The sequence below is a fragment of the Hydractinia symbiolongicarpus genome, chromosome 8, assembly GCF_029227915.1.
Source record: "Hydractinia symbiolongicarpus strain clone_291-10 chromosome 8, HSymV2.1, whole genome shotgun sequence".
Lineage (NCBI taxonomy): Eukaryota > Metazoa > Cnidaria > Hydrozoa > Anthoathecata > Hydractiniidae > Hydractinia > Hydractinia symbiolongicarpus.
The window spans coordinates 25,668,867-25,681,438 of record NC_079882.1 but is presented as its reverse complement, the minus strand read 5'-3'; the positions used below and the strand labels follow the sequence as shown (position 1 = coordinate 25,681,438).

The following is a 12,572-nucleotide window of genomic DNA, read 5'->3' as shown; positions in this document are numbered from 1 at the left end:
AACTCGTGATGTTTCGCCATTTGCTTTGTGGAAAAAAGAATGGAATTAGTCTTTCGCATTGAAGATGAGGCTACTGTTTTTCGACCATGACTGCACTTTTGATACATCTTCATTCATTTTCGTGACACATTGATCAAACATTTTTGGTTTTCAGGAACGGTATATGCTTGTGCCGTCAGCGTACTGGATCAACTCCGCATCTGTTTCCCTGCTCATATCTGATACGTAGATGTTGAAAAGTATCGGACCCAAGATGCTACCTTGAGGAACACCGTTCGTTACAATAAGTTCTTGTGATACGTTATCATTGACTTGGGTGAATTGGCGTCAACTCGAAAGGTAGTTTGCTAGGAGGTACATGGATGTCTTTGAGAATTTTAGCTGATGGAGTTTAGTTATCCGCGATTCACAGTCTACAGTATAGAATGCTTTAGAGAAATCTGCCATCACAGCTAAGGTTATTTCACCTCTATGCATCGCTGTCACGATGTCATTTTTCAGCTTTGTGCATGAGGTTATTGTACAGTGTACTTTACGAAAGCCAGAATGGTGAATGGAAAAGAGATTTTCTCTTTCGAGGTGCTCTGATACCTGCTTTATCAAGGATAGAAATTGGACGGTAATCACTAGGTTCGTTGGGATGGTCTACCTTTGGTAAAGGTTTGGTTTTGGAGATCTTCCATTGTCTGGGAAATATCTTATTATCTATCGAGGTGTTGATTATGTGACATCTGGGACTCGGAATTGAGTCAACACAAATTTTTAGGTACTTGGATGGAATCTGATCTGGACCTGTTGAACAGTCGTTGCGCAAATTAGGAATCATCTTCCTTGTTTCCTCGTAAGTTACGCGTCAGAAGCAAAAGGCATCATCTGTATCTGGAAGATTCTGAATTCTTTCTTTCAGCAGTTGTTCTGGTTTTGGAACTGAATTAAGGAAGCGTTCAGCAGTCTTGTTAAAGTGTGTATTTAATTTTTCTGGATCAGCATCAATACGTTTTGAATTTGGATTTAGAATACGGTGAATGGTGTTCCAAACCTCTTTGGGACGTTTTGACAATAATTTCAGGGTCTTTCAACCATGATGCTGGAGGACGAGCGATCATTTGTCTGACCAGTGGAGCGTGTTCGTTTAGACAGGATAGAAACAGTTTGTTAAAAGTGTCGACTTGGTCTTCTGGATCATTGAAGGCGTATACCAAGTTAAACAGAAGATTAGAAACATCCTCAACGAATTGGTTGATGTCTATGTTTTTTTCTGCACGCATGTACTTGTATCGTGGCTCAAATTCTGGTTTTGTGATGTTGCATATTATATAAGGAGCATCATGGTCACTAATCTCGTCAGAGGGTAACACATCATGATGAGTGATCTTGTGTAAGTTCGTAATAATATGATCAATGACTCTGTTAATACGGATTGGTTTTTCAACATGTTGTTTAAAACCCAGGCTATTGAGGATTTGTTGGTAATTTACGTATGGTGATGTGTTTTTTTTTGTTAAAGTCAATATTGAAATCTCCGGTGATGATAATCGGACCAGTCCAGGTAATTGATACGAACGATACAATAGATTGAACTTTCTGCAGCCAGTCGATCTTTTCGCCATTGATGGAACTCAGCTGATAGAAAGCAGCTAAAAGGTAAGAAGCGTTTTTCCCTTTCACTTCAATCCAGAGATCTTCAATAGTTTCGTCTTTCTTCATGATGTCTTTACGTGCCTTGTATTTGAACTGGTCACGGATGTATAAACTGACATCACCACCACGCTTAACTGCTCTGTTATTGTATTAAAAGTTATACCCAGGTATGGTGACGTGTTTCAGCAAATGGGTGTTGTCTTTAAGGCAAGTCTCAGACATCATTATGATATCAAACTGATATGTATGAAGCATTGTCTCATATTTCGCGAAAGATGAGGTGATTGATTGGGTGTTCAGATGACAAATGGTAGTTCTGTGTCTGTTATTGTTCAACAAAGCTAAATGCTGATCAAACGGTGCTTCTTCAAGAATAACTGGATCAATGATATCGTTGTCTAATAGTCTGGTGTTATGGAAAGGTAACTGAGAACAGAGACAACGGCAGCATGACCACTCAAAAGTATCTTGCGCATTGAGGTGATGATTGTTATTCCGCAAGCAGGACTGATGGACTGAGTCTTTACACTTTGCATGTAACACTGGGAGCGTTTTTACGAATGTTCTTGGTACATAAGTGACAATTTTCCGGTCCTTGGTTGGTTTCAATATCTCCTGAAAGTATAAGAGTGAAGGTTGCTACGTGATTTTTGTAAAGAAGAACCGGTGATGATCTACGAACCTTGTCGGAGCGTTGATGATTGTTAGGTTTCACACAATTCTCAGCATTTTGAGTTGATAACCCACCAATCTCTGTAAGAAAAAGTACCACCATAATCACCGCAAGTTTCTTCATCTTTTAGTTATAAATTATTCTGCTCTTTTCTCGAACACAGCAATATAATCACAAAAAAAACTTCAAAAATACGAGAAAACGGCGTCAGTTAGAAGTAAACGACCGTTCGCAGTGAAGCCATTCCACGGGGTCGCCTGTCCTTTAAATTAACCTGTCGCAACAAAGTGGAAAAAAATATATAGCATTTGGTATTAGTGCGCATTATAAAAAATTCGTGATTCCGTTACGGGACGCGGATCTCGCGGACACACAGACAAAATACGGCTATTATTAAAGAGATTATTAATATTATTGTTATCAATGTGAGTCATGTGTTCTGAATGTATACATTTAAAATACATCGACCGTGTCTAGCCACCCCTCACATGGCATATCGTACAAAATATTCTTAAAATTTGATTTTAACTTCGGTTTTGAACAAATTTTTGTTGATTTGAGTTTACCCATCTGAAGTTTTTTGTGAGGACGGACCGTCCTCGATACAATATTAACAAATAACAAAATATGTTGATTTAAATTTTGCACCCAGATACCGCTCTTTTTAAAAGATTTAGTACATGTTTGGATCGTTCCGAATGAATTGGATTTTGTAATTTTTTTTATTGTGTGACATTCTGTGTAAACATTTGTTGAAAAGGATAATGTGTGAAACCAAAATAACTTATTTTAGTTTCCCCAATTTTCGATACGCCTGAACGTGTTTTATATACCGCAAAATGTATTTTTATAAATCTAAATAAATCTTAGCTGTTTTCAATTATGTGTTTTGACATTTTTGTAAGAGTACATGGGTGAAGAAAATATGCAAAATGTCTAAAGAACTATTTGTTTATTTTGGGTTATTCGTCACAAACGATTATCTTTATAGTCTGTGAGGACGGACTGTTTACAATATAACCGAAATAACAAAATTTGTTGATTTAAAATTTACACCTTGTTTATCGCTCTTTTTAAAATGTTTAGGAAAGGAGAGTATAGATCATACCAAACTAATTGTATTTTGTATTTTTTTTTTATTGTTGGACATTTTGTGTAAACATTTGTTGAAAAGGATGGTGTGCAAAACCAAAATAACTTATTTTAGTTTCCCCAATTTTTGATACGCCTAAACGTTTTTTTTTTTTTAATTTTCAGGTAAAAATTCTGTGGGAGACGATAGTATGCAATATACCGAAAAATGTATTTTGATAAATCTAAATAAATCTTAGTTGTGTCCAATTGTGTCATTTGACATTTTTGTAAGAGTATATGGGTGAAGAAAATATGCAAAATGTCTAAAGAACTATTTGTTTATTTGGGGTTTTTCGTCACAAACGATTCTTTTTATAGTCTGTGAGGACGGACTGTTTACAATATAACCAAAATAACAAAATTTGTTGATTTAAAATTTAGACCTTGGTAATCGCTCTTTTTAAAATGTTTAGTGCAGGGGCAGTATGGACCCTACCGAACTAATTAGATTTTGTAAATTTTTTATTTGTGACCTTAACTAGGTGATTTTTACATTTTGTGAAACTTTTAATGTCATAAAACACTGAAACGGATTCTAACATCTCTATATATGACAAAGTAAGATGGTACACTTTTAAATTTTCGTGTGAAATTTTTGTAGGAGACGAAATAAGCTAAATTTGAGTTCAGCCAAATTGTGGATTTTTTAAATTTTTTGTAACCGTATGTGGGTGAAGAAAGTGTTAAATGTCGACAGAACTGATTAGTTGATTTGGGTTACTTCTCACAAACCGTTCTTTTTTACATTTTTTGTAAACCTTTGTCAGGAAGGACCATGTGCAATATTACCAAAAAAACTGATTTTTGTTTATTTAGAATTACTTTTTGTAAACTGCTGTTTATAATATTTTAGATTTTTGATAAAGGATTGTATGAAACAATTGAAATTTGCAAATTTTTGTTTAATGCAGTTTACTATTAATTTTCTACATTTTGTATAGGTTCTTGAGAAAGGCCAATGAAGGCTGTTCCTAGATTTAAATTAGATGTTTTCTAAATTGTTTCGATTTTTTTCATTGGCATTTTGTCTAAGATCTTATGAGAAAGACATTAATGCAAGATGCTAAAAAAATTGATTATTGTTGACTTGAGTTTACTCTTTGTAAACCACTTACTTTTAAATTATAATGTTTTGTAGAGGAAATAATTATTTTTTGGTGTTTAACTGGTTGATTTATAAATTTTTGTGCAAACTTCTATAGAAGAGGACGTTATGCAAAAGACCGAAATAACCGATTAGTTGCTTTATATTTCACAAGTTAAAACGGTGTGTTTTCAAATTTTCGGCTTTTGCTGTTGTTGTTTGCCATTTATGTTTAACTTTTGGGAGGGAGACCATATGTTATGTACTGACAAAAATGTTTGTATAACCAGATTTTACACCTTGCAAGCTGCTATTTGTTACATTTAGTGTAAACATTTGTGGTGAACTGGAATAGTACAGATTGTGACTCTGCACAATTTACACTGTTGTAAAGAATACATTAAAATTAAAACGAATTAATACAGTAAAAACACATACTATGTCGGGTGTTGAATTCATCTTTAACGCGTATTCCACAAACTTTATCGCTTCCTTTTTGCGATTCATACGAACAAAACAAAGTGCCACATCGGTAGCGCTTTGACACTTTTGATGACCTCCATATGAAAGGAGGGTGGCAACACAATGCTTATTAAAAGCATATCGTCCTGCAATTTCATATTTCCGAACATTCGAAAATCTTCTGATTTTTTCATCCCATTTTTTGAATAATCCCTATAAACATTAAGGTATTAGAAGTAAAGCTTCATCATTTCAGTAAAGTGTAGTTATGTTTAAATTGTTCCAGTGATATTAACTGAAGCTGACAACATAGAACATTTGAAGCATACTTTTTTAATAAAATAGCTGCATGGAATTAGTTTTTTTAGATGATATGCAAATGTAATGAGCCAGACCATAATAACATAATAAGGAAGAGGAAATTTTTAGAATTATTACAACAATTGTAATTGTGGGGGATGCAAATAAGTAAAAAACAGACATTCAAAGAAGAATATTAATAAAGACTTAGAGGCTTTTTGATTGGGACTCGTTTATGTAAGAGAAGAAAGGGAAAAGGGTTGGCAGAATTTTTAAAAATGACTTAACGAATATTTATTGAAACTAACCTTTTCTACATCAACATTATATTGAGCAGCTTTCTTGAAAAATTTATTACTTTTAATGTTCACCGGAGAATGAGTATACCCAATATCTAGGATACCCATATAAACAAAAGACGAAGCAAGTATATATTTTATTTTATCTTGGTTTGCTTGATTGATTGTCCACACGGTACACATATTTACCACAAGCCATAACGTCCTTTGAGCATCCACAAATAACTTTTCTTCCATCTCTGCTTCTCCGAGATTGCACCAGTATTCACACATTTTCTTAAAAAATAAGAAAACTACTTTCAATCACCAGCAACTAAAGAGAATTACAATTAATGCATGTTAAAAATAATATGAATGCAAAAAAGCTAATTGTCTAAATATCTTTCGTTCTTATCGTCTTTATTTTTACTTCCAGAGGCAATAACCTTGGAGTAAATGAAAAGAATAGAACAATGTGGTATCATTTCTCTGGGTGTTAGCAAAACAAAGCTGCAACACTCTTTCTTGGGTTAATAAAGAATCTTAATATATCAATCAACCTTCTTGCCCCTGTAAAATCAACTCGTAGAAAACAGAATTTCAAACCGCCTTGCAAAGATTCTTATAAAAATTACTATGGGTACAGCAGGAGCGTTAACTCTGGAGGACAAGTGAGCAAACTTAGCCTCCCTAATAGATTGGGGTTAAAAGTTGGGTGGTCTCACCTAAAGACAAGACAGAACATCAAACTCCCTTGCCAAGCGTCTTATGGTTACTTTATAAGAGAGTGAAGAGTAAGCAAACTATACTACAAAACCGCTAGGGATAGATATATTTTCCTCCTTTTAATGAGGTGTGCGGGGAGACAGTTTTTAAGTTCTCGGGAAAAACAACACGTACACATTAGTTATTTATATCGAATGGTCTAACTATAATTACTGCTCTATCGTTACATTTTAACCATGAGCCACATCCCAATAAAGCAGGTCTACGTAGTTCACGCAAGGCTCAACGCGATGATGATACCATGTAAGGGCTTTTTGCCAAGAAGTTTTGGTGTCATTTTGTTGACTTTTTAAAGTAAAAGTATTACAATGACATTTTTCCTTATCAGTAACACAGTTTTTTTGGTAAATTAGGAAACTTGGCAATTTCGAGTTAAACTATAATGACACTAATGACACTAAGGACAAATGAGAAATTTAGATGTCTTCTTTATTTACATTAGTCCGTTTGTTTTCATTTATTCGTGTTTGTGGTATTTCAGCCTTAAATCTGGTGATACGAATGGGAAGAAACTCAACTCACTAATAATAAACCTTCGTCAACTTTTTTTATACTTGATCCTTCAATAATTTCTTCAAAATTATTTTCCACATCGTGATTTAATTTAAATACAACCTCGGCTTTTGCATAAAAGCATTCGTTTATTTTTTCTTCGTCATCACTGTTTCCGGCAAGAAAAGACATTCCATGAAGAACAACTTCAAATTCTTTCTCCTCAATGCATTGCAATAACTTTGAGTAAAAAATGTGATGAAAATCTCCATCAAGCTAAGAAAAAGTAAAGTTTACAATAATAAATAAAAAGTAATTAAGGAAAGCAACCTAAAAACGCTTTACAAAAATATATAATATAAAATATATGTTAATCAATATTACTATATTGTAAAATTTACTGTGAACTTACCACAGACAATAATGTTTCTTTCATAACGTCATTATCCACTGAACTGGATCTGTTAAGCCAACCAAAGCATTCTTCCACCTTCCCTAACTTTAAAAAAGATATCGCAGCCAAAGTGCACATTTTGCATTCATACTGTTTGTACTTTGCGTCAACTGAAAGTTTTTCAGCAGTCATTAGAAATAAGTCTTTAGCCAAAAGCCAGTCTCCATTAGCAAATGCTCGATCAGCCTTTTTGCTTAAATGAATCAGTTGAGATGGGAAATTAACCTGTGTATATTAAAAAAGCATTGGAAAATTAAAATTCAAATGACTAAATTAAAATTAATTTAAAATACAAAAAGGGGGAGAGTCAAACAAGTCCTTTTTAACCTTCTCAACTTTCTATAACTCAAAAATCTTTGTCTTTCCAGACTGAGCACATAAGTGACCACTATATATATTATAGTAAATCCTTTTTTAAAAATCACATCTAAAGCTTGAATTCTACTTGCCTTATTAAAACATTTAATTCTTGCATCACCAATTGCTAAGTACTGCAAAGCCTTTTTACCGTTTTTGTTCACAACATTTTGCTTTATATTAGCACGCAACAACATGTTGATCAATGTGATCTTGGTTTCACAACATTCTCCAACACAACATAAATGTAATGCAGTATTGCCATTGTGGTCGCATGAAGAGATTTCAGTTTCCATCTTAAGAAAATGCTTCATGATGTTTGCTTTTCCTAAAAAGATCAACATACGTGCTTAAAAAAGAAATCTTTAAGCGCAAATTCGCTTTTGTGCTTTACCTGTATCGAGGACAATCTCAGTACATGTCAATATTGGTGCACAAGGTTTTGTTTGAGAATTCGGCATTAAAACAGCTCCATAATGTAACAAGATAGCACAAATTTCAAAGAGTTCTTTATTTAGTGCATACTGGAGAACTGATAAGTTGTTGCAGACTTTGTTGACATCAGAACCGTGATTTATGAGATACTCCAGAAACCTTCTTTGAATTCCATACTCTAAGCCAGATTGTAATGAGTAATGTTTTATGTCTATCGATTTGTTATTAGTAGCAATGATTTTATCCAGAATTTTCCAAAATATACCAGCATCTTCATCATATAAATTTTTTAATGCTTTAGAAAGATCTGCAGAAGATACTGTAGATGGGATATCGTTTCGTAATCCTAAAATGACAATAATTACCTTTGAGGAACAGGTTTTTGGAAAAAGTGTTCATTTTGTGGATAAAAAACCTAATAAAGCAAGAAACCTCAAAAGCTGAATGTTACGTTACTTCCCACTGTAATAATTGTTATCCCCACAATGGAATGATTGTGGGTTATTTACTGTCACCCTTTACAGACTGCCAATTAATCCGTAGGTAAAACTTCTGAAAATGCACTCCTAATAGAACACTAAATAGAGCAACAAAATGAAAAGATGTTATTATTTGTTTTTATTCTTTTTTTATGGGAATTTGCATGGCAGTAAAGAACGCACAAAAAACGCACAAAAAAAACTGTAGACGAGTTAAAATTCATTTATTTATTTGATTGGATGATACATAAATGTATATTAAATTTGTTTTATGCTCAAATGCACATAAAAAGAAATATATACACAAAAACATATTTTCTTTTTGCAGCCTTAGCGCTTCATAAAGAATCCTTAAAGAATGCAATAAAGGATTAATTTGCCCTTTAGAAATTGATTGGGTGCAGTATTTAATATTTATTTTATACAAAATTGATATATATTTTACACTAAATTTTAGTGGTGTATTAATAATGTATTAAACATACCAAATTTTTCCTTCATTTTGAGTATTTCCACAATAAACAATACTTTGCTTTTCGAAGTTTTCTGAAGACCTTCTAAATAAGTTGACATACTCATCTTGTAGTTCTTCAATTCTTTGTAGGCAAGGCCTAGTCTATAATACCCCTATAAAAAACAGAACCATATTACTACTTATGTGAAATTAGTTTTACTTCCCTTTAACGCAAACCCTCATTTATCAAACATTACATTATGGAATTAACATTACACATTATAGAATTACTAAAATGAAAATACTTTACCTTGTCCCATCGTGGATCTAATCGAATACATTCTGTGGCAAAATCCTTGGCATCATTCCATTTATGTAGTTTCAAACTTACTAGTGACATATTTGATGTTAAATTTCTTTTCACTTCAATTTCAGTTTCGGCTGTCATTTCAAAGGATATTTTGTAAGATAAAATAGAAAAAAGAAGTTGTTCTTGTTGAAGGAAAATTGCTGCAATATCTTTCCATATCAGATTTAATTTCTAATAGAAAATTTTTTTTAGAAATAATATGAAACCGTGACCCTCCAACTTGCATTTTAACTAATTTAAGTGAATTAAAAATACTTTGTTACCTTGGCATTAGCTGTACCATTTCTGAATCCAGATCTGATGGTGGTAAAAGCACTTTCATAATCTACATGCTCTAATTTTTCAAATATGAAAAATTCATTCCTGTTATCACTGGAGATTAATAGAGATAAGCTCTTCTCAAAGAAAAATCTTCCTTTATCAAATTCTTTTGATTGCATATATTTAGAGCAATTTCTAAACCAGTTATTAAGAAGCTCTTTCTAAAAATGTAAATTAATGAAATAATTTTTTTTCTGAACGCTTTCTTGGAAGCGAAATTTGTTCTACTAATAAGTATTTTAAGAAAAGTTATACAAGACAAACCTTTTCCTTATCTACTTCACCAACATTTCGCAACCCAAAACCTTGGAAAGCTGCAAGATGCAAGTCCAATCGTATTAACGCTCCTTCATCCACTTCCAATAAACTATTTAATATATCTGCTATTTTAAGTGAGACTAGAGCTTGTTCACCCAATGCTTTATTAAACTCCTTCAGCCCAAGATCAAACCATTTCTTTTGAGCTTGCTATAACATGACACAACATATGAATGTTTAAATTAATTAATAGCACTAACTGGTTGACCCAGGGTTTAACGCCAGGCTGAGCAGTTACGTACATGAAAATCTTACGACATACCCATATAAAAGGTGGAGGTATATTTTATGCCGCATATCAGCGGTTTAAATAATAATACAAGCTAAATACTGGTTTTTTATGGCCCTCTTCTAGCAAAAATAATCACCTGAAACTTTGCAGCATAACCACTTGTAACTTGTCTTGTGACAAATCCAGTAAAGCGCTTACAAAGTTAAAGCACTTCAGTTGTAAGATTGCTGTTAGCTACTAGGTATTCCACAGCTGGAGCTTTGCGAAAAATGAAATTTGTGAAAATAACACTGAAAGAAAGAATAAAGTTGCCTAGATGAATCTACCTGGAGTCTTCATTTTGGTCGAAGTGTTGAGAAAATTAATTTTTGACAAGGACTTTACACTTGAAATGCTTATCATTGTAAGCGCCTTTGCTGGATTTGGGACATGGCAGGCCACAAGTGGTTATTCTGCAAAAATAAAAATTTCCGGTGGCTGCTAGGACAGGGCTACTATAGGCTGTCTTTTTATTTATATCGCTGTTATACATAAAGTGAACTTTCATTAGTACTTTATACGGGTTTGTAATACGGTTAACTGATCAACCTCGTGCTTAACGCTGGGTCACTCAAGTAATATTATTATAGTCGTATAAAAAAATGCCTACCTAGTAATTCACGAATGTTACATCACTATCATTTAGTAAAACAAAATTTCACAATAATTTAACTTTTATTTTGCTTTCTTTTTGATTAACTTCTTGTTGATATTAATCATTCAAATCGTCCAAGCATTATTTTTTTTTATTACGAACTTAATTAATAAACCTGATTGGTGAAAAATATTAGGCGTGATAAAAGTAATTAAGACGGAAGAAAAATTTGCTCACATGCAAAAATGCATATTTTGTTTCAGAGACAACACACAGAGATCAATTGGTATATAAAAATAGATATTGCATGCTAATTCTTGCTAAATATCAGATTTATCAACTTTTAGTAGGGCAATATTCCATTTAGCTGTACGTTGCTTTACCTCAAATCGATAAATCTTAATTTTAACGAAGCGGCATGCAATATTTGCTGAATATTAATTTGTAGTGCTACCTTCATAATACTTTTATTGACTCTGTGTACATGAAGATTCATAAATGAATGAAAAAATTCATCAATGGATAGTGTGTTTCGTGCCTCCATACTATGATACCAAAATAAGTAAACAGACTGCATTCCAGAAGGTAGGTCGGATTGATACATATTTGATTTTTTGTCCATCATGTTGAGCATAATACCGAATCCAGATTGTGTCAATGCATGAGGGAAACATTTTTTTAACAGAAACTTGTAGAATGCTTCCACGAATTTTCCAGAGTTCTTAAAGAATTGTAATTGATAAAAAACAATTTTTACTTACATCCTGCTGTGTTTACTATATTGGCTTTAGAAGGTTATATTTTATGAGCATTTTAAGATTTTTGAGATGCCATTAAAAAGATAAATTTTAAAATCTTAGAAGGATTGTAAACAAATTTTCACAAAAGAAACATACATAATGCTGAAGTGTTGACATCGTTTTTCGTATATTGTGATGCAACGCACATCTAAACATCTCTATGGCTTCTACATTAACCGGATTTTCTTCTTTAGTCATATATGCTAACATTAGTAAAGTATAAAGTTCACATGCTTCATCGTTATGGTTGCCATTCTGCCAACGTTTTGCACAAAAAATATCAATTCCTTTTCCACCTAATACGATGCAGTGCTCAATGTTTCCAATCTCATAATTATGATAACCAAATTTGATGATCTTTTTCAGTTCATCCATTTCTACAAAAGTTCCATTACAATTGTTTATGATAATATTAAGAAAATGCTCAATAAAACATTAAAGTTAAAAAATTAACTTACCATATTATGTTTCAGTTATTTCTAAATCGGAACTGAATCTGTGATTTTCACATTTCCAAGCTTTTTCTCGTGCAATATAAATTTTATTTCATGTTTATTTTTATAGATTCTAACAATAATAGTTTTATTACAGGTAAAGTACTATGTAGCATCATTACACTTGTCTTTAATACAATTTCATACAGCACAATATAATACATGAAATATTTATGTATTTTCACGCAATGTGTAAATACTAATTACTGTGCAAGCCAAACCTAATCCGTGCACTTAGGTAAGAGAATATTGCCTTGTTCAAACAACGATGGATTTCTCTTAGCCTTATGTGATTTTTTACCTACAGTGTTACTCAAGGTAGCAAAACAAACAAACTTCTCTTGCAGTTGTTGAGAATGTTTTTATATCTTATG

At 32.7% G+C, this 12,572-nt stretch overlaps 1 protein-coding gene across 2 annotated transcripts in view; it reads right to left on the bottom strand.

The window, feature by feature from the left end:
- The window catches only part of LOC130655524 (uncharacterized), a 31,769-nt gene extending 19,357 nt beyond the window's left edge, over positions 1-12,412 (bottom strand). The window contains exons 1-13 of one of the 2 annotated variants that reach the window (XM_057458295.1): positions 12,163-12,412; positions 11,801-12,081; positions 11,359-11,625; positions 9,985-10,188; positions 9,663-9,881; positions 9,340-9,570; positions 9,061-9,202; positions 8,056-8,442; positions 7,754-7,989; positions 7,263-7,529; positions 6,881-7,126; positions 5,603-5,869; positions 4,971-5,207 (exon numbers count right to left, since the gene is read on the bottom strand). In XM_057458295.1, coding sequence (XP_057314278.1) covers positions 4,971-5,207; positions 5,603-5,869; positions 6,881-7,126; positions 7,263-7,529; positions 7,754-7,989; positions 8,056-8,442; positions 9,061-9,202; positions 9,340-9,570; positions 9,663-9,881; positions 9,985-10,188; positions 11,359-11,625; positions 11,801-12,079 — 2,982 coding nt within the window. In that variant the 5' untranslated portion in view covers positions 12,080-12,081; positions 12,163-12,412. The remainder of the gene's footprint in view (positions 1-4,970; positions 5,208-5,602; positions 5,870-6,880; positions 7,127-7,262; positions 7,530-7,753; positions 7,990-8,055; positions 8,443-9,060; positions 9,203-9,339; positions 9,571-9,662; positions 9,882-9,984; positions 10,189-11,358; positions 11,626-11,800; positions 12,082-12,162) is intronic. The other variant, XM_057458296.1, reaches the window with a different exon arrangement.
- Positions 12,413-12,572: the final 160 nt, after the last annotated feature.